This window comes from Myxocyprinus asiaticus, chromosome 10 (genome assembly GCF_019703515.2).
Source record: "Myxocyprinus asiaticus isolate MX2 ecotype Aquarium Trade chromosome 10, UBuf_Myxa_2, whole genome shotgun sequence".
Classification (NCBI taxonomy): domain Eukaryota; kingdom Metazoa; phylum Chordata; class Actinopteri; order Cypriniformes; family Catostomidae; genus Myxocyprinus; species Myxocyprinus asiaticus.
In genome coordinates this window covers 3,068,092-3,091,418 of record NC_059353.1, presented here as the reverse complement: position 1 = coordinate 3,091,418, position 23,327 = coordinate 3,068,092, and the positions used below count along the sequence as shown (strand labels likewise).

The following is a 23,327-nucleotide window of genomic DNA, read 5'->3' as shown; positions in this document are numbered from 1 at the left end:
CCCAATTTCCTATCCCTATCCAAATCCTTCCCAGGATTTGCAATTGTCTCTCATACCACTCCACACTCTCTTTCTTCTCACATAATAGAATAATTTAAACTCAAATCAATATTTCAAGTAATCTATGTGTGTGTGTGCTTTTCTATATATGTGTCTTTTAATTTCTTTCTGTGTACATTAATCAGAGTTTATGTTGTCTCTATTGTTTCTGTGTAACTGAAGTGTATAATCATCAGTGGGGAGAGTGGAGCTGGTAAAACTGAGAGTGCTCACCTCATTGTCCAACACCTCACCTTTCTGGGAAAGGTAGATTACTCACCCACCATACATACTAGCTAACACACTCTTTCGTACTCCTATGCTCCAAAAAAACACAACATAACAACACAGTCAAAATAAATTTATGTTTCCTCCAGCGATACAATCAATTATAGCTGTTAGAGATATAAATCGTTTTGGCTTCAGACCCACAGCATCTGTTGCATTCTGTATCCAGGCAAATAATCGAACACTTCGTGAGAAGATTCTTCAAGTGAACCCCCTGGTGGAGGCGTTTGGTAATGCATGCACAGCCATTAACGATAACTCCAGCCGCTTCGGAAAATACCTGGAGATGAAGTTCACACCTACTGGAGCGGTGATGGGCGCCAAGATCTCTGAGTATCTTCTGGAGAAATCAAGAGTCATCAAACAGGCTATGTGAGAACCATTTCGCTTAGATATATGGCCATCAGAACATTAAAGTCAACATGAAATGGCATTCACAACCCATTTTACTTCCATAATGTGACAGATTGCTGGTTATTTAATGAAAAAAAAAAAAAAAAATGTATAAGGTGGGACCTTATGTTATACAGAATTGACAGGATGCTGAAAAATTGTCTCTATATTATGGCTGGGTGAAAAAACTATATTGATATTATTGAGAAAAAAAAAATCCTCTAGTAATAATTCCTCTAATAATTTTCACGTTTAGTCTGTGTTGTACACAGACAATCGGATCAGGTGCATGTCGCTAAAAAAAGGAAGCAGTTCGGCAAAGTTAGCTAACTGAATCATGGTCATAAAATTAGCCAGTTAGGAAGTATTAGCTGACTAGCGGCTACATAGCCCTGCTGTCATATAAACCAGTAATGAGGCTAGGTAGCTAGCACCTAGCTATTCGGCTAATATGATATCGTTCTGTACCATACAAGACAGCACTGACAATGCAATACAGCTATCGACTGAACACAACAGCAACTCTGACATCAACACATTTGCTGTTTATTTACAGTAAGTACTATTTACTTTTATTTAACGTTTTTTTCATGATCCATAGCTCTGTCACATCCACAAATTTTTTGACAAAGGCAAGAAAGTATTTCTTCTTCTTGAGATGTTTATTGGCAGTTGGCAATCCAGCTTATGGTGCATTACCACCACCTACTGAGCTGGAGTGTGGAGCGTCGCAAGAAAGTATTTCAGTGGAGTCAGATGTTGCTGAAGATGATGAAATTGGCAAAATTGCATTGAAAAGAGGTCTTATGTAGAATTCTTACCTGAGTATACTTCTTGAACTTCAAACTGAAGGGTAGCTTACCCTGTGGAGTTTACTTGTAAACATAGAAGTTGTGTTTACATTCATTCTTAACCTGTTGCTGTGCTTGCTCCCCCCCAGAACTGATGTCACTTTGCTTAAATTTGTTCATATTTACTGTATAGTCTAGTCAAAAAAGAGTTAATAATGTTGACAAGTTATAACTGATCAACATTATGAACAATTTTGAACAGCACACTATATAGTAAATGTGAACTCATTTAAGCAAAGTAAAGTCAAACCCATGGGTGGGGTCAATGAGCATCAACAGGTTAAGACCTAACAAGCATGTGGAATGCATTTCCTTCCCTATTAATGGTATGAAATGTATATTGTGATAAACATTGATCTCAAACTATTTGAAAATAAATATCATGATAATTGGCCATATCTCCCAGCTCTATATATGACACGTGATTGGACGGGTTGAAAAACAAGTCGACGTGGTGACATAACTAGATTTTTACTTCTTGCATTAAACATTTTGAATCTGCCTAGCTACAATGGATGTTAAAATAGTTTAAATGATCATTCCTCTGACTGAAACAACCCCCCCACCCCACTCCCCCCAGTCTTTTAAGCTATTTTAGAGCAAAAACATGAATATCGATATATGAATATAGTCAATAAGCTACAAATATTTATTTTTATTTTTTTTGTAGCCATATTGCCCGGCCCTTTACATTTTTACTTTGGGATAGCATGCACTGATTAATCATTCACAACAAGACCAGCAACATGTATTAAGAAAGCTAATATGATCAACTTTATCGATTTCATGTTGACTTTAAACTCACAACTTGTAAATTGCATTTAATAAACTAAAGTTTAACCATCCTATGGTATTGAAAAATGGCACCTGTCTTTGGTGTTTGTGGTAATTTTTGACTGGAAGTGCCAGTGTGAAGTAAGTTACTTCCCTGAATTAAGAACAATAAAATAATGCATTTCTTTTGGGATTTCATGCTATTTTCATCTTATTTACATGTAAATTTATACATTTTTCCATTAATTTTCATATACAAATAAGCAAATTTTTAAGACAAAAATAATAATAATTCAGAACCTACACTTCTATAAGTTGAAACATGAAGAAAATATGAGAATATTACATTAATTGGAGGCAGATTGCTGCCATCTGGTGAAAAAAATATAAATAACATGACTTAAATAACATGGCCAGTAGATGACTGTAGCTACCTATTGTGTAGTCTGATGGCTTGTTGTAACCTGATTTTATATTTTATCACAAGATTTGCATTTCTTTATATATTTAGACATTATCAAACTATTATTTGTCAAAGTTTAGAATTTCAAATTTGATTTGAAGTGCTAGTTTTTGCAGTTAATGTCATTATGCTTGCAATCAAACCTGACCATGGTGTTACAAAGAGAAGACACAGAATAAGCATTTTTTACCAATAATTTATTTCAAACATACTAATGTAATAACTCAAAGTAAATGCATTATAATGAAGAGAAAATGAAATCAAGAAACAAATTAACTGCAAAATTCTGCAAATTCATTTAGAGTATAAAACAGAAGAATCAGAGTAAACATTCTGCAATTTCAAATCTTCTATAGTAAAAATGAATTTTTCAAAAGTGTGTGTATGTGTGTGTGTGTGTGTGTGTGTGTGTGTGTGTTTGTTTGTTTGTTTGTATGTGTGTGTGTCAGATTGCTGTCATCAGCTGAAAAACAACAGATGACTTCTGATGTCAACAATGACCAAAAGATTGCAGTAGAGCTCAACTTATTGATGCTCTGGTTCTCTCTCTCCATGTGTGTGTGTGTGTGTGTGTGTGTGTGTTTTCTGCATTGTGAGTGTGTTATCATCTCACCCCTTCATTTCTGAGTGTGTGTGTTTAAAATTGTGACAAATGTAAAAACAGCTCTGTGTTATAGTCTCACCAGTTCATTTGTGTGTGTTTGTAAGTGTGTTTGTGTGTGAGTGGGTGTGTATGTTTTGCACTGAGGATGTTTTAGAGTTTCACCCTGCACATTTTCTGTTTTGTGGCTGATTTATAGATTGTATTTGACAGATAAAAAAAAATTGCTCAATTTTTTTGGTCTTACCCATTTATTTTCAATGGTCTGTCAATTCTGACCACAAATACCAAATGTGTCGCTTTTTTTATTTTTTTTTTATGACCACTTAGACTTATCGAATCAAGTAAAATATTTTATTTTTTTATTTATTTTTTTGTTATGTTTAGATGCCAAATGGAGGAAAATTCAAAAAATGACAAAATACCATAGGAGGGTTAATAAACATTACTTAATTTAATAAACTCTAAATAAAATAAACACCTCTACAATGTCTTTTCATCACATCACTGGCAATGTTTTGTCTTTCAGGGGCGAGAAAAACTTCCACATATTTTATTACATCTACGCTGGTCTTTACCACCAAGACAGCCTCAAGAAATACAGACTACCAAACAAAACCGCCCCCAGGTAGAAAGTGGTTATGTGCTTTTTGGCTTTCTTTTGTAATGTAACAGATTAATGCTGCATTCCATTCAACATCAGATGTTGGATATTCCTACTATCTCCCCGATCTCTGACCATAAAGGCATTCCATTGCCAGATGCTCAGAAGATACATGTAAGGAAGCAAAACTGCAGCGTTCCTGTTAGCTTAGCATATGTTCGACTGTCACCACAGACGACTCCTAGCAACCCAATTCATAAACAATGCAGCAAGGGCATAGGTTTGGTGTAAAAGTTGGTAGGGACATATTGCAAGGAGGATAATATTAAAAACAAATTTTAAGAAAATGCGAGAACATTTGTCTGGCCCACCACATTAAATATTAGCTTGATTTTTGTTTCTTTGTTTAAAAAAAAAAAAAAAAAGAACTGATCACTAGGGCTGCACAATATATAAAATCTATGAAAGACTTGGATTATATGACGACAATATGCCATGTTATAAACCTAAGATTAATGTGTCAAAATCAAATTCAGTTGTATTGTAGTAGATTTAAATTAGGAAAACTGTGATATCGAAAGGACATTAAGTGAGATTCTGTAAAATGTATTATTCAGCATTAAACAAGTTCAAATCAAATCAAATCAAATCAAATCACTTTATTGTCACAGAGCCATATACACAAGTGCAATGGTGTGTGAAATTCTTGGGTGCAGTTCCGATCAACATAGCAGTCGTGACAGTGATGAGACATTTTTTTACAATAACATCAAATAAACACAGCACAATTTAAACATCTGATATACACATAATAACACTCAACAATATACAAATAATAACATACACTGTACAGTATACAATACGCACTATATAGATACACATTATTCAATAAAAATAAAAAATAAAAATATATAAAAAAGTATATATAGTAGTAAATATAGAATGTACAGTATTGTACTGTATTGACATTCAGGCTGTCGGTTAATAGTCAGTTGTTAAGAGAGAATATAATATAATAATAATATAATTTATGACTGTCCGGTGTGAGATATAAGAGTAAGGGTAATAAAGTGCAGTGCTGATGTATTTTGATCGTGGGAGATCAAGAGTTCAGGAGTCTGATTGCTTGGGGGAAGAAGCTGTCATGGAGTCCTGGACATTGGGGTCCTGATGCTGCGATACCGCCTACCTGATGGTAGCAGTGAGAACAGCCCATGGCTCGGGTGGCTGGAGTCTCTGATGATCCTCCGAGCTTTTTTCACACACCGCCTTGTATATATTTCCTGGAGGGAGGGAAGCTCACCTCTGATGATGTGTCTGGCAGTTCGCACCACCCTTTGCAGTGCTTTGCGGTTGTGGGCGATGCTATTGCCGTACCAGGCGGAGATGCAGCCAGTCAGGATGCTCTCTACAGTGCAGGTGTAGAACCGTGTGAGGATGTGGCGGTTCATTCCAAACTTCCTCAGCCTTCTCAGGAAGAAGAGGCGCTGATGAGCCTTCTTCACAACGACTTCAGTGTGGATGGACCATGTGAGTTCCTCATGTGGACACCCAGGAACTTGAAGCTGCTGACTCTCTCCAATGGTGCTCCATTGATGGTGATGGGACTGTGTTCTCTGTCTTTTCTTCTGAAGTCCACCACAAGCTCCTTTGTCTTACTGACGTTGAGGGAGAGGTTGTGCTCCTGACACCAGTGTGTCAGAGTGTGCACCTCCTCTCTGTAGGCTGTTTCATCATTGTCAGTGATCAGACCTACCACCGTCATGTCATCAGCAAACTTAATGACGGCATTGGAGCAATGTGTTGCCACACAGTCATGTGTGCACAAGGAATACAGTAGTGGGCTGAGAACACAGCCCTGTGGGGCTCCAGTGTTGAGGGTTAGTGATGAGGAGATGTTGCTGCCTATTCTAACCACCTGGCGTCTGCTTGACAGGAAGTCCAGGATCCAGCTGCACAGCGAGCTGTTTAAGCCCAGAGCCCGGAGTTTCTCATCTAGCTTGGAGGGCACTATGGTGTTGAATGCTGAGCTGTAGTCTACAAACAGCATTCTCACATAAATGTTCTTTTTTTTCCAGGTGGGAGAGAGCAGTGTGTTTGTAGATGCAATGGCATCATCAGTGGAGCGGTTGTTGCGGTAAGCAAACTGCAACGGGTCAAGAGAGAGAGGCAGCACAGAGCAGATGTAATCTCTGATTAGTCTCTCAAAGCATTTGCTGATGATGGGGGTCAGAGCAACAGGACGCCAGTCATTTAAGCAAGTTATTTTTGATTGCTTTGGAACAGGCACAATGGTGGATGTTTTAAAGCATGTGGGGACTACAGACAAAGAGAGGGAAAGGTTGAAAATGTCCGTAAAAATACCAGCCAGCTGGTTTGCGCACGCTCTGATGACGCGGCCCGGAATGCCGTCTGGGCCCGCGGCTTTGCGGATATTCACCCGTCGGAAGGATCGGGTTACATCCGCTACAGAGACGGAGAGTGAACTAACCTCTGTAGCTTCGGCCGCGAGAGCTCTCTCCGCGAGGGCGGTGTTATTTTCCTCAAAACGAGCATAAAAAGTATTTAGCTCATCCGGGAGAGAGGCAGCGGTGTTCATGGTGGAGTTTTTATTCCCTTTAAAGTCCGTGATGATGTTAATTCCCTGCCACATACTTCTAGAGTTGGTGGTGTTAAACTGTCCTTCAATCTTGCTCCTGTACTGGCGTTTTGCAGTTCTGATTCGGAGGGCATAACTGGCTTGTTTATGCTCCTCCGCGTTCCCTAAATTAAAAGCGGAGGTCCGCACATTAAGTGCCGCGCGAACATCGTTATTTATCCATTTCTGATTCGGATAGATCCGTATTGTTCTGGTCGGAACCACGTCCTCCACGCACTTTTTGATGAAACACATTATGCTATCAGCATAAACCTTGATGTCATCATCAGAGGCGGACCGGAACATCTCCCAGTCCATGTGATCAAAACAGTCCTGTAACATAGAGTCTGATTGTTCCGACCAGCACTGGATTGTTCTGAGGGTGGGTGCTTCCTGTTTCAGTTTCTGCCTGTAAACGGGCAGAAGCAGAATGGAAGAGTGGTCCGATTTGCCAAATGGTGGGCTGGGGAGGGATTTGTAGCCATCCCGGAACGGAGAGTAGCAATGGTCCAAAACCCGGTCCCCTCGTGTGTTAAAACTAATGTGCTGGTGGTATTTTGGTGCGACTGATTTGAAACTGGCTTTGTTAAAGTCCCCGGTCACAATGAACACGGCCTCAGGGTGCGCGGTTTCCTGCTCACTTATACTCCCATACAGTTCCTTGAGTGCCGGTCTGTGTCGGCTTGTGGCGGGATGTACACAGCAGTGATAATGACCGCTGTGAATTCCCTCGGTAGCCAGAATGGTCGACACAGAAGCACGAGAAATTCCAGATCAGGAGAGCAGAAAGACTTGATAGAATGTATGTTCCTCTGATCACACCAGGATTTGTTGATCATAAAACATACACCACCACCTCTGCTTTTACCTGAGAGGTCTTTCGCTTTGTCCGCTCGGTGCACGGAGAACCCCGCGGGTTCAATGGCTGAGTCTGGAATCTCAGCAGACATCCAAGTTTCCGTAAGGCAGATAATGCAGCAGTCCCTCGTCTCTCGTTGGAAAGAGATCCGCGCTTTCAGCTCGCAGAGCTTGTTATCCAGAGACTGAACATTTGCCAGTAGAATAGTGGGAAGCGTGGGTCGATTTGTGTGGCGTCTTACTCTGATGAGAACGCCGGCTCTGTTTCCCCTTTTCCTCCTGCGTTTCTGCGTCCGGACTGCCCAGACAAAGGGCTCTGCTTGCGTTTTGTAAACAGCGGGTCAGCATTGAGGAATTTGAAGTCCGGTTTACGGTGTTAAATTGCTGAACCAATGTCCAAAAGTGTTTGTCTGTCGTAGACAATAAGGCAGACAACATCCAAGACAAAAAACATAAGAATTGTGAACAAAACAAACAAAACACTGCCATGTTGTGTCGGAGCTCGCAACGCAGCAGCCATACTCGGCACCATCTTCAACACTAGCATTTGTGCTACAGGTGTTCAATTATCAAAAGATAGTATAATTTACCATACTTTTTACACCTGTCTCTGCTAACATTTGTTAAACAAGCTTTCATATCATTTAATGCAGGAACATCAACTCATTGATCAATATTATCTAATAAAAGTGAATGTTTATCACTAACTTTGTACATTTCCCTGGGTGCCGACATGTTTGTGTGACATCATGCACCTGCATCTCGGCAGAATCGGAGTTGAAGATTTTCGCACGATTTTCCAAGTTGGAAGTCTGACTTCAAGTGGCGTACCAGTGCACTTTTCCTAGTAGAAAGTTGGAAATTCAGACTTTTCAAGTTGAATGGAATGCAGCATATGTACTTACAAGTCTAGTGCAAAACATGTCATTTTCAAGGTGCACTCTGTAAATTTTTTTATGTCGTCTTGGACTTACACCGACACCTAGGGGCGTGGATGCAGCATCATTCAAACACAATAGTTTTCAGTTACCAATGCCATTGTAAAAATTCAAAAATTCACTATTCACAGTCAGCCATGATTAATTTAATCCATGAGTGAAATTGTCCAATTCAGTGTGGTTATTGAGATTAAGTGAGTAGTATTCAGCTGGTCATGCGATTCTAACATGTCAGCCCCCATGTGTGGACCCTCTCCATGTAGAATAAAACAGCTTTTATAAGGTTACTGATTTGACTAGAGTATTCATCCTATATGAGTGCTCATTATACATATGTTTCAAAATTACAATTTATTTCTTTAGAAGTAAAGCTTTTTTAATGAGGAAAAAAATACAGAGTGCACCTTTAACCCAGTTAACATTTGCAGTGTCACTGACAGAGAGCAGATATTCATATTATTTTCATGTCTCTTAGATACATTGACTGTGTTAATGGTAAAGTGATCCAAGACATCATATCTAGCAAACTGTACAAGGAGCAGTTTGATGCCATTCAGGATTGTTTCCGTATCATAGGATTTACAGAGGAGGTACTGCAAATTAAAATTATATTTCAGATTCATATGCAATTATTTACAATCGATTCTGTCATTTAGGTGAAGGACTCTTACAGTGTGTTTATTGCATGCTTCAGTATGAAACATGAGATATATTTTTTCATAATTGACTTACAGGAAGTGAATTCGGTGTACAGGATTCTAGCAGCCATTTTAAACACAGGGAATATTGAGTTCACATCGACCACATCCCAACATCAGAGCGACAAGAGTGAGGTGCCCAACTCTGAGGCCTTAGATAACGGTACATGCTCTACCTTAATATACCAATGAATGAATAAATTGATTAATGAAAACCAAGTTCGTGTGCCCATCAACAGAACCCACAAGTTTATTGTCATTTTTCCCAATGAACTAAGACTTACAGAGATTCCTTTGCTGAATCTATTTGTGTTTGTGCTGTGAACAGCGGCCACTCTGCTCAGTATCGGCTCTGAGGAGCTTCAGGAAGCTCTGACCTCCCATTGTGTGGTCACTCGGGGAGAAACCATCATCCGTACCAACACTGTGGACAAGGCCACTGATGTGAGGGATGCCATGTCTAAAGCTCTCTATGGACGCCTCTTCAGCTGGATAGTGAACCGCATCAATGCTCTGCTACAGCCTGACACAAACATCTGGTATGAATAAAATATCATCATCTTGTATTAAAATATCATCATCAGGGGTCCATCCATTTAATCTTTAAAATATACCCATTCCAACCTTTTAGTGATTTAATGAGCGTGTTTACATGCACACCAATACGCTAATAACTACCAAAAATCAGTGTATTCAAAATATCCGACAACATAAGAAAACCGCGTTTACATGAGTTTTCAAATCATCGGGTTATTCTCAGATTTTTATGTCAAAACGTAAACAGACATGCGCACAACACTCATTGGATAAGGCTGTAAGAATGCCGGAAAAGGTTTTAACATGCAATGCTAAGAAAAAGAACACGCCCCCAATAAAAGAACACAGTTTCAAGCGTATATGGGTTGTTTTTTTTAACATTTTGGCTATTTCATGTCCCAGGGGTTGATTTTTATTAAAGGTGCTCTCAGTATTTTTTCTTAGTTTACTGACTCCTAGGGGTGTGGATGTAGAATCATTTAAATGCAATAGTTTTCATTTACTGATGCCATTGTAGATATTCACTATTCACAGTCAGCTATAAGCTTGATTTAATTTATGAGTGAAAATGTCCAGAAACAAAGTGGTTACTGAGATTAAGCGAGGAGTATACAGCTGGTCATGTGATCATAACATGGCTGCCCCCATGGACCCTCTCCATGTAGAATAAAACAGCTTTTATAAGGTTACTGATATCACTGGTGTCTTCTGGCCCTATTTTAAGCGTGCAAGCGATAAGTGCAGCGCAATGCCTTAACTCATAAGCACAAAGTCAGTGGGCATGGCCATGAAGTTTTGGTATTTTTGTGCAAGCGTGCGCCAAGTGTAATTGGCGGGCAAGGCGCTAATCGGGTCAATGGAGGTTCTTCTCCGGCACCGTCTGCATCCTATTATACAGTCCATTCCCTGTCAAACACCAGTGATTTAAACAAAGACAGAACATTAATTAGAAGTTGGTAGTGTAAATGAACTGTATGCAATGAATTGGAAGAATAAAAATACTGATTTGCATTATTATGTGTGTCCTTGTTAAATGGGATTCATTCCTTTTATAGCTTGGAAAATGTGGTTCAGGATATGGATGTAGGCTCTGTTAAATAAAAATAAAATAAAAAAAGGAATTATTAATCATTTTCATCTACTGACATACAATATAGTTCATGGCTAGTATTAACAGTGATTGTATCGGCATGCACTGCACTTCTTCCGGTCGACATTGATTTTGAAAAATTTAATTAATTTATTGAAACACAAAGACATTTTACCAAAAATATTTCTAAATTCAAATTACAATTAAAATGAAACGAAAATATAATCAAAGTAACGAAGTGGTAAAAAAAACAAATCCAAATATTTTACTCTCTCCTCTCTTTGGCAACAACCAAATTCTTAGGAAAATAGCAAATTGTGCTTTGCGCCACTTCATTTACATACAATACACCCACAGTTCGCACGCCTACACCCACAGTAGAACAAACACTCCCACCCATGGCCACTTGCGCTTTGCGCTGACACAAAAATTGCACTTCGAATTAGCGGTCTCACAAAAATTGGATAAGACGTTGCGCGCAGTCGTAGCATGTAGCGCTGCGCTGCGCTTTGCACACTCACAAAAATAGAGCCCTTCAACATTTTTTAAGTGCTCATGATTTTATACATTTCAAAATTACAATGAATTTATTTTAGAGTGAAACTTTTTAAATTACTGAGTGCACTTTTAAAGTGAACAGATTTAAACTTTTTTCTTTTTGTTATATGAATTTCACATTAAAACCAACATGGAAACTTTTTACCAGGCCATCATCATTTATTTTTGATTCTTTTCTAATGTCTTTTTTGCACAGGTTTTACTGTTTTAGCCTTGTCCCAAACACAGACTTTCAATATTAAACTATAAAAATGCTTGATAAAATACAAATTATTGCATGTTTAAAACTATGATCATATGAACAATGAGTAAAATAAACATTAACCATTTCAATTTGTACTTTTTGAAAATGATTTTTTATTATTTTTTATTTATTATGACAACTGTCCCACAGCTGTGGCATTTCCCCACACCGAACAAATTTAAAAAAAAATAATAATTTTTTTTTAAAGTTAGTGTACTTGTAAAACAAGTGGACAAAATTGTCAGTGAAGAGCATGGTTGAGATGAACTATGTGATGTTTGTGAAAATAAAGAAATTGCAAGGTAAAGTTTTATTTTTTTTTTATATCATATTCTGTGAGCAGAATATTTTCGTTGGGCGCCATTACTAGTCAAACTGTAATTTTGCCAAATTATGTAAATAAAAGTTAAAAAAAATGTATTTAATTGTGTATGTTTAGGATACACAAAATGTTAGCTATGAAATTAGCCTTAGCAAGACAAAGGAGTCAACCATTTTATTTGAAAAACATTAAAAATGTCATTTCCATCAGCGTCATTTCCAGCACAGAATTCTATTAAACTCAATGCAGAATTTGAGATGTGCTGGAAATCACACCGTTCTGAAAAAATGACAAAGTTACATAAATCTCCTGTGATGCATGTACATACACTATTGGAAATTTGTAGTTGACAAAAAATAAATAAACTAGCGAGTGTAAAAAATATTTTAACAAAACTTTACTTTCTAGAATTCCACCATGCTAAAAGTGGCAGAATTTGAAGAAACACCCATACATGACCACACACTTGAGCTATTAAGCATAATCGGTCTAGATCGTGCATGTAAACATGCTTATTGACCCTGCTGAATAAAAAAACGCCTTTTGAACACTTTTAGGATGAACTGGAAAGGAGACTATTAGCCATTCCCCATCGTGCAACATTTCCGACGCTCGTGTCTGAACGGGAGCAAATCCTTGCAGCAGTGTTCCAACATCTAGTGTCCCCTCCAGGGACCAACTCCCAATTAACGCATATGGATTTCAAATGATACTTTTGGCCATGCTTTTTATCTCTTTTGGAAATGTCTTAAGTTTTAACCCAGTCTCCCTCCTCAAATCTCTCCATTACGATTGCCTTCACATGCACAAGCATGTGATGACCTCCAGCCTGACCACCACAAAGCTCAGAATAGTAATAACCACATCGAAAGAAAAAAAGAGATGTACAAAAAGAGGTTTTTATAAATTTTTGATACAGAATTACTTAAAAAAAAAAAAAGATGCAGATGATTAAAAAGACTTCAGAGAGAGTGGGAAAGCCGTTCATTGATCCGAACGAATCCCGTCAGACATCAGCCGTGGGCTTGTCAGAGACACTCACAATCCACCTCAACACACCATCCAAATTCTGCCGTTTCCACTCCAATCAGCAGCGCATTCAGCATTATTGCCAGTAATAACCTGTTAGTGGCGGCAGAAGGTGACCTCTGCTCGCTGTCTGAGATGTTTGGAGGGGATCACGATTGACTGAATGTTCAGATATGAGCGCCTGAGCTCTTTGAGAACTGAAATGACATTCTGAGAAAAACATGTGTTTTTAAAGGGCTTTGTTTTTATGTTTTTTGGTTGGAGGGTTGTGAAATATTTAGTTGTGTGGGTCATTAAAGTGTTTTAAGGCCTAATTTTTTGTGACGGTTGGGTAATGTTTGGTTCTTTGTGTCTTTGAAGTGCGGCTGAGAGTGGGATGAACGTAGGGATTCTGGACATCTTTGGTTTTGAGAACTTCAAGAAGAACTCATTTGAGCAGCTGTGTATCAACATCGCTAATGAACAGATCCAGTTCTACTTCAACCAACACATCTTCGCCCTGGAACAGGTTAGACTCACTCTGTATATAAACACCTTCGAGCAGATGAGATTCTTGGTGCCTTTAAACAGGTGAACGACAATGACACGAAAATGACAAATTTCCTTTGTTTACACTTAGCGATTCCGGTTCCTTAACGGTTCCATTAATGATTCTTTTAAGGAAGAATTATTTAGAAATAAAAACAATTCTTACTGCATTCACTGCCCTCAGCAGCCTGTTGCCAAATGGGAGATCATTTTAGATTTGACAGAGTAAATATAACAAATTAGATATACATTTAATACAATTCTTGTAAAAGGCGTGACTTTATGTCGGCATAAATGCAATTCAGTAATAGATCCTAAACATATATTAAATACAAATTTTAAACAAACATGAAATGCAATACATTCATATATTCTTTAATAAAATGTTACTAATTACAACAAAACTCGTGTGTCTTTAACAACACATTGTCATACTGTATGTACAACTAGTTAGAAACTGCAGTGCCTGATTAAAGGCTCACAAGCCTTAAAGGGATTGTTCACCCAAAAATGAAAATTCTCTCATCATTTACTCACCCTCATGCCATCCCAGATGTGTATGACTTTCTTTCTTCTGCTGAACACAAACAAAGATTTTTAGAAGAATATCTAAACTATGTAGGTCCATACAATGCAAGTGAATGGGTGCCAAAATTGTGACGCTCCAACAATCACATAAGTCAGTAAAAAAAGTAATCCATATGACTCCAGTGGTTAAATCCATATCTTCAAAAGTGATATGATAGGTGTGGGTGAGAAATAGATGAACATTTAGGTTTTACTATAAAGTCTCCTCCCTTTAACTTTCACATTTTTCTTTTTGTGTTGATCTGTTTCTCACTCACACCTATCATATCACTTCTGAAGATATGGATTAAAACACTGGAGTTATATGGATTACTTTTATGTTGCCTTTATGTTTTTTTTTTTGTTTGTTTGTTTTTTTGGAGCATCAACATTTTGGTACCCATTCACTTGCATTGTGAGGAACTACAAAGCTGAGATATTCTTCTAAAAAGCGTAATTTTTGTTCTGCAGAAGAAAGAATGTCATACACATCTGGAATGGCATGAGGGTGAGTAAATGATGAGAGCATCTTCAACTATTCCTTTAAGTACAACATTACATAACACACTAACAGTTCATATTTTATTCCTGTTTGGATGATGATGAAAGTCATAAGTTGCATGTCAATAAGATCACTTAGTAACCATTCATATTAGTCAACAGACTGATGTAGATGTGTTTCTGATTCACTGATAAGATCCGGCTCGTAATAGTCATTCGTTCAGGGAGTAATTTATTGCATGTAACCACTTTTTACAGTGTGAATAAATTACACATTTATTGAATGCCATGCTCTAAAAATGTCTACAAATTGACCAGGGCCTCGTTTCCCAATAACGATTGATCGTAGTTGTTAAGAGCGTTTTCTAAGAGCGACTTTATGAATGTTCATTTTTTTTTTTTTTACGTGCATTTCCCAAAGCTGCACTAAACACAAATGTGTGAAGACACACTTTAAGTGCTACTTTAGAAAGTCCCTGTCCATATGTGAAGTGCTGAAATATGACAGAGTTGTGTCGCACATCATTGTAACTTCATTATATTTGTGCATACCTTTATAACTCACTAGTTATAATTTACCTAGTTGGGAAATGTTTACATTTATTTTCTTAAATACTCAGCCTAATTAAATACATAATTATATGTAGTTTTGTGATCATTTTATGTGGAGAATTAAAGGAATAGTTTACCCAAAAATGAAAATTCAGTCATTGTTTACACACCCCTGTGTTGTTATAACCCTATATGACTTTCTTTCTTTTTCTTAACACAAAGGGAGGAATTGTGAAATGGTGTTGTGCTCAGTGATGTCACACAATGGCAGTTTATAATGACTATCTCTTCAAGCTTCAAAAGAATGCAAAAGTACAATTCAGAAGTCTAATAAATTATTCCATGAGACTCATGATTGTTATGAAAGCATACGATAAGGTTTGGTGAGAAACAAACTGAAATCTAATGTATTATTTAGTGAAACTGTTGATCTCCTGTGCACGTTCATGATAGGGCACGAGAGTAACAGTTCATGCAGCGCCCTCATGACATTTAGGCGTTTTTTTTTATCTAAAAACATGTCCGCCACAGTGATAGCGACATCAGAACATAACACAGCTGCACTCAAAACAGAGAACAGAACTTGCTAAACATGTCTGAAGAGTTTGTAGATGAAAAATGTATGCATTTCTATGCCCAGCCTTATTTTTTTGAACGGAGAACTCGGAAATCAAACAGAAACATAAAGGAGGCTATAGGCAACTACAGTCACACCGTGTCCTGACCTGATGGCAAACGACACACGATAAAAGGTATCTTTTCTATGTTAATCAGAATTTTTGTCCTAAACAGCAGAGAGGAGTGACGGTACATTCTATCGATCGCTTGTTTTCTATTTTCAGCATCACGCGGTTAACTCCGACCACTGTAAACTGGCACTGGCCCAAAAACTTGCAAAAAAAATAAGTCTGGGTATAGAAGTGCATACATTTTTCATCTACAAACTCTTCAGACATGTTGAGTAAGTTCTGTTCTCTGTTTTGTGTGCAGCTGTGTTGTGCTCTGTTGTCACTATCGCTGTGGAGGACCTGTTTTAGATAAACAAATTAGTTTTGCTTGAACGCCCCAATGTCGCAAGGGGGCTGCGTGAACTTTTGCTCTCGTGCCCTATCATGAACGCACACAGGAGATCAATGGTCAGTGAACATTTTCACTAAATAATACATTATTGTATGCTTTCATAACAATCATGAGTCTCATGGAATAATTTATTAGACATCTGAATTATACTTTTGAAGCTTGAAGAGGTGGTCACCATAAACTGTGATTGTATGATATCACTGAGCACAAATTTTTTTCACAATTTCTCCCTTTGTGTTAAGAAAAAGAAAGAAAGTCATATAGGGTTTTAACAACACGGGTGAGTAAACAATGACTGAATTTTCATTTTTGGGTGAACTGTCCCTTTAAAAATCTGTTGCCTTTAGACAGTCACTGCTTCGTTCATTAGATGAGTGTTTTCAATTGTTGTTGTTTTTTTTTTTTTTTCACAAATTCTGTGGGTCGAGGTGCAATTGCTTCCTGGATCAGTAAAGACGTATGTTAATGGACTGCGGTTAGCCACTGAGTTTCTGTGAATGATACTGTCAGTTATTAAGCAAATATTGAATATAACGAGGTTCACTGTGCTGTCAAAGTAGGAGTGTAAAGTAGGAGACTGGAAGCTGTGCTTTAGGTACATTCACCAATCAAGTGGATGTCTGTTCTTTGCTTCCCAAAGTGATAACGCCAATGCTGCACAACAATTTGGTGTGGGTGTGAGACTCCTTTGGGTAGGGATAGGGCGAGGATGACAAGCCAAGACATATGCAGTATAGCCAATGGCTGGTTTGTTTTTACCTTTGTTGTCACCAACTACATGGCTATCCGCACAATTCAGTGTAATTTATTTATTTAGTAGTCCATTTATCTATTTTATGCATTTATTTATTATTATTTTTAATTGTTGATTAATATAACAATAAATAAAACTTACATAGAAGCTGATATGAAATTCTCATTGTAATCTCCATAAAGTAATCATCATCATAATATTAATTGTATTAAAAAATAGTTCACCCAAAAATGACAATTCTCTCATCATTTACTCTGTTTGTCATGGTTACTGGATTATACACTCTCAAATATAGTATCTGAAATAAATATCAAAAAGAGGGAAAGTGTGTACAGGCTGCTCTCTCCTTTAAGGCTAGAAGTACATAACAGTGCAAAACAAAAATATAAACAAGTGCATAGCCAAAAACAAAAAAATAAATAAAAATAAAAACAGATACAAGAGCAATGAATCTACTATACAAGAATACTATAATGTGAATTATTTTGATTCTTGAATGTGGTTATTTTGATCATGTATTCATTTTAAATTGTCACTTCACCATCGGGCTCATTTTAGTGTTGAAATGTCCATTGTGTGAGATATCTGATTGTATCTCGAGTGAGATTACCATTGTTAACTGGTGTGTGTGTGTGTGTGTGTGTGTGTGTGTATGTGTATGTGTTCAGATGGAGTATCAGAGTGAGGGTGTAGATGCCAGTCTGGTTGAGTACGAGGACAACCGGCCCATTCTAGACATGTTTCTTCAGAAGCCCATGGGTTTACTGTCACTGCTGGATGAAGAGAGCCGCTTCCCACAGGCTACAGACCAGACACTCGTCGGTTAGTCTCAGTTATAGCTGTCCTGATACTCTGTGTGTTTTATTATTAAAGAAACCTGTGTTAGAACGCTGGTGTGCTGATTCATGGGAGACACTTGCACATTCATGTTAAATCACTAACTATCAATGAATAGACTAAATAGTACGCCAATATTAATTGAAGGGTTTAAAATGTATGAAAAATAATGTATTTTTACTTGATAGATAGGTCTAAATGAGATGTTTATTATGATTCAGATCATTTTCTTATGCCTCAAACTATTTGTGACAAATGAATGTTGTAAAGGTGTCAATATAAGGAGATTTTGATGAAATTCTTTACCCACTTTTTTTTTAAAGATAAGTTCCAGGATAACCTGAGAAACAAGTACTTCTGGACACCCAAGCGTGTGGAGCTTTGCTTTGGAATTCAGCATTATGCTGGCAAGGTAAAGAGCTACAATACTGACTGAATATATTTTCTTTCGTTCCTAAAAATCTCACTTTCCCCTTTTCCTCAATACCTTCTATTTATAATGAATAGAAAGTTTTTTTTAGAAACAAACATTAAAATATAATCATAAATAACTTTATACTTTGTCTGAAAGAACTTGCAATAAATTGGTTGGTCATCATTTATTTTTTAATTATTTAAATATAAACATGTTAAAATGTTTAGCTGTTTATTTATTTATTTATTTTTTGCAGTTTGAGTTAATTAGACAAATGTTTACAGGTTTAAAGGGGACATATTATGCCCCTTTTTACACAATGTAATATAAATCTCAGGTGTCCCCAGAATGTGTCTGTCAAGTTTCAGCTCAATATACCTCACAGATCGTTTATTCTACCATGCCTTTATACCCCTGTTTTGTAGCCCTGTTCCAAACGGGCTGTTTTAGTGTCTGTAGCTTTAAATGCAAAGGAGCTGCTGCTCCTCACACCCCTTTCTGGAAGTGAGCTGTGCCTTTCCTGCTGATGCCATGGATACCCCGGTGACAACAATGAAGGAGAACTTAAACAGTTAAAAAATTATAAATAACAAGGAGAACACACTAAGTCAATCATCTTGCTGAAACAGAGCTACAGCTTCAATGTTATGAAATTAGCACAAGCGGGGAGATAAATATGGCGGACTGTGCGCTGATCGCTCAGGTTTTAATGAGGGTGGATCTAAGCTACTCGGGCAGATCTCTTCGCCAATTGTGGGCGGTACCTTTCCCCTTTTGACGTCATAAGGGGCTGCAAACCTGAACGGCTCGTTTGGAGACACTGTTTTTTATTGATGTGTAAAGGAAAGAAATGAGGGGATGGTCTTTTACCATATTTTGTGGCTGTCTACACACACTGGGGACACATAATTATGTTCAAAAAAATTGAAAAAGTGGATTTTGCATAATATGTCCCCTTTAAATCTTTGATGCAAGTATTTGTATACATAAAATCAGTGGACATGCTGCAAATAAAAGTTTGGCCAAATCTTCTGGCATCTTCCACTTTTTTTAATAATAGGATCAAATGGGCAGATTCAATTCATATCAAGCTTTATCAGCAAGATAAACTTAATTGTACATTGCCAATGCAATTTTAGACACTATACATACCAATATAATGATATAATGCTGAAGTTTAATTTGCTGAAGTTTATAATCTTAAGACTATTATTTTCTCTTGCTGCCATTCAGTTTTCGGGCGATGCAAAGAGATATGACAGCTTGCCCATATCTCTCCTACAACTGTTTCACCACTTGCCGGTGGAGACTCCATTCTCTGTACAGTAAATCCACTCACGTGTTTTTTTATGCCCAGGACATGCATTTGACAAAATGAATAAAGGCTGAAACATACAGAAGCATCTTGCAATGCAAGCTTGATTTCACAGGTCTTTGCGTTCTGAAATGTGTCAGACTGCAATTAAAAACTTAATGTAACTATGCATTCTCAACATTGCCGCAGCGGGCGCTATAGCAAGATTAGTTTTCTCTTTCAATTCAACTACTTTCATGGCGGAGCAACAGTTTTAAGAGAATATTGCTGAGCAAGTAAGTTAAAGTCAATATATTTATAGCAACTTTCAGTTTAATGGCACAGACATGTGAAGGTAACTCTATCGCCCCCTTGAGTACTGAGGTTTTTTCCCGCCACAGTAATGCAAGAACGCACATTAAACATGTTCAATCAGACACTCGCATTTGCGTACACATACTTGCGTAGAGTATGTTTCGGCCTAAAGCACTTCTCCAGACAATCAGTTTCTGGGCTAAGATGTGCAGTCGAGTCAAGCATGTACCACCTGGAAATGTACAAATGCCAATTTTAGCCACAAGAAGTGGGGAAAAACAATAGTGAAGTTTCATGAAGTGAAAAAAAGTATACTGCAAAAATTGCGCACATTTTTTTAGTACGCGGCTCTCTGGAATACTCAATTCTGATTGGTCAATGGCACCATCTTGTACTGATTTTTCTGAGTAACAACCGTACATTCAGGGATTAAGACATATCAGGTATTGCGAGTCATCTCTCCTACTTCTCGTATCACTCTGTGAACTATACAAGTAAGCAAATCAAATAATTTGCAAGTAGTCTTGTAATAATCTGGATAATGAGCAGTCAGATGGTCATTATTTACAAAATAAATACCAACAGAACTCCAACACAAATCGGAGGTGCAAATCAGCTATTTAGCTATTTATTTATACTCACATAAAAACATAACTTAAATGCAAATCAATATTTCATCTCCATTTATTTATTTATTAGGTTACTACCCGTGTAATAAGCGAGTTAATGTACAGTCAGACAGTTGATATCACAAAATACCTTCAGGTTGATACAAGACTTAACACTATGTTGGGGTTTATTTTGCGATAACAGCTGGCTGACTGTACATTATCCCTTACTTAAAGCTTTAAACAATAAACTGTTAATCACAGAAATTAACAGCCCTAATTGGAAAAAAAATAAATAAATACTTTTTGTTTCGTAAAAAAATCATATGAAAGCACAATTTATATTTGTCAATAAAACTAATCTCAAGCAATTAAGCGTAAACCTTTAGATAAAAAGGGTTGAGATCATGAGAATCTTAAATTTAGTGTCTAAACCTTTAAATTGCAGTTTGTTTATTTATTTATTTATTTATCTCATACTCTATCTAATACTGTATGAGCATATAAAGTGTCCTTCAGTTTTTCATGTAAAAGTGTGTAATAATTCCACATTTGAAAATGTCTCTTTGTTCTTTGTCAGGTCCTGTATAATGTGAGTGGTTTTCTGGAGAAGAATCGTGACACTCTGCCTGCAGACATTGTGGTGGTTCTGAGAACATCAGAGAACAAACTTCTACAGCAGCTCTTCTCCAGTCCTCTTACTAAAACAGGTATCAAATCCATATAAAACATTCATATCATGTGCTGTTCACACCTGTGATATCCCTTCTGTCACCTCTCTAGCTCATCTGAGCTGATGATCTGGTCAAATGTGTGCCAAAGACTACAATTGTCAATATGTCACTATTAACACGGTGAGTGTCATACACTGGTATTTTGACCAACATAAGCCCAGGGCTGGTACTAGAATGAGATCTTTGGTGGGGCTGTTGTCAGTTGGATAGGGAGGCATTCAGAAATTTTTGGGGAGCTCAAGGCAAATCTATGCGGGCATACCCCTCTAGGCCCCCCTTTGACCCGGCCATGTATAAGCCTAATATAAGTGGCATTTATAAGAAATGCCCTATCCTACATTTTCTCAATAAAATAAAATAAAATTGTGTTTAGTGAGAGCCATAAGTGAGTGGCATGGTTACATTTTGTACTGTTCCACACGCAAAGTCTCCTTTTGGAGCGTGTGTGCAACACATTTGCAAGTGTGATTATTTGCGCAGTTATTCTTAGTAAATCAACACCAATACACCCACGAAGCACACAATTTGATAGATTGCATGAGCAAATTAGTACCCTTTATTTAGGGTTCTTTGTAAATTAGGACCAAGTGTATAGAAAATGTAGTAATGGTGTTACAATGCTCACAATCGCTTGAAGTTCACCTCATTTTCGACTTCCAGAGGTCACAGGGTCACGCCAGGGTCAGGCCAGGGCCAGCGGCCTAAAGGTCCTGCCCTACATCAAAATGTCTGATGGTGGATCATAAAATTTTAACATTTTGATTGGTGGGGATGTTTGCTGTAAATTCGTAAAGTGATCTTTTGAGAGTGTTGCTCTTCACACTTCAGCCCAGGCACCTGTTTTAGTGAAATGATCAGTTCTGTTTGTCATTATTGCTCCATAGACTTCAACTGTAAGTGCATTACTGTAAATGGGGCTTTTGTTTGTTTTTACAAACTTAGTGATGATTACAATTTTTCTGAGGTAATCGACAGAGTGTCACAGATGTTGCAATAGAGCTCAAGTTGTATTGAAACCAGAACTTCTGTTTAAGGTTTATTTCACACACCTTCATTTACCAACTGGGTAACACTTTACGATAATGTTCCCTTTTTTAAAGATGTATAAAGGGGTTCAGTAATGATTTATTAGTTATTTTTAAATGCTTTATAAATCATTGCATTACATGAAAAAAAAGTCGACTTTCATGCAATACATGTCAAATAGTGAGCCATTTACCTCAGGTTATAAAAGTTTAATAAATACACTTGTTCATACTTGACTTACTTGAAATACTCCCAATGGTATCCCAACTTACCTAGACCTAGTTACCTATATCCAAACATAAAAACACTTGTCAGGTCTTCATGCTCATTTACAGCATAAATAATACTGTAATAAAGACTGATGACTCTTAAATCAAACTGAAATTTATGTACTGTACATAGGGTTCTAACATTGACAACTCCTTAATACAGTAAATACTTCATGTGTGTCCACTTATGGTTCACTATTTGACAGGTATTTCATGAAAGTCACTCTTTTACCCATGTTGTTATAACTGCATATCAATGATTTATAATGCATTTGTAAATGAAGTATTAGTCACTAATAAACCAGTTTATAAACCCTTAACAAAGAGAACATTAATGTAAAGTGTTACCACTAACTGAAACAGTCTGGAAAATGTGTGCTTTACCGATGTTGTTGTATGATTGCTTTAACGTGGTGTGTAAACATTCATTTGAGGCTAACTGATATAAACGAGCTGAATTCATATATTCTCACCACATTCTTCATCTCTGTTTCTCTCTCTTTCTTTAAATACAAATCTCTCTCCCCATTATCTCTGGAGTGGCTGATCTCCAGGCAGTAGAACATAGGGATGGAGTGGAAGTCTAGAGCTGTGGATGGATGTGTTTTCATTTCCTCTAAGCTGTCCTCTCGGCTCCCGCTGCAATCTCCTGGCATTTGGGATATTCCAGCGATAAGATTCACAAATACCCAGAGGAAGAAAAGCAGCTATTTAGCCAGTAAACTGCTTTTCTTCTGCTATCGCTCTGCCAGGTGCTTAATAAAGCCAGGAGTTGCTAGACGGTCACTACACTTAGTAAGGTGTGAATAGAAGCATGCTGGGTAATTATAGGGTGTGTATTTTCATACGTCTCTTTAGTTAAGCCATTATATGGCTGTGGGAACAGAATGGAAAACTGAGGGATTTGAAGAACAGAAGTTTT

General features: G+C 37.4%; 1 protein-coding gene across 1 annotated transcript in view; it reads left to right on the top strand.

Annotated features, from left to right (window-relative positions):
* myo3b (myosin IIIB) overlaps positions 1-23,327 on the top strand; it is a 213,832-nt gene that overhangs the window by 1,871 nt on the left and 188,634 nt on the right. Inside the window, exons 3-12 of the mRNA XM_051708096.1 lie at positions 223-306; positions 497-699; positions 3,939-4,037; positions 8,923-9,037; positions 9,182-9,308; positions 9,474-9,684; positions 13,286-13,433; positions 17,576-17,729; positions 18,068-18,156; positions 20,957-21,086. Coding sequence (XP_051564056.1) covers positions 223-306; positions 497-699; positions 3,939-4,037; positions 8,923-9,037; positions 9,182-9,308; positions 9,474-9,684; positions 13,286-13,433; positions 17,576-17,729; positions 18,068-18,156; positions 20,957-21,086 — 1,360 coding nt within the window. The remainder of the gene's footprint in view (positions 1-222; positions 307-496; positions 700-3,938; positions 4,038-8,922; positions 9,038-9,181; positions 9,309-9,473; positions 9,685-13,285; positions 13,434-17,575; positions 17,730-18,067; positions 18,157-20,956; positions 21,087-23,327) is intronic.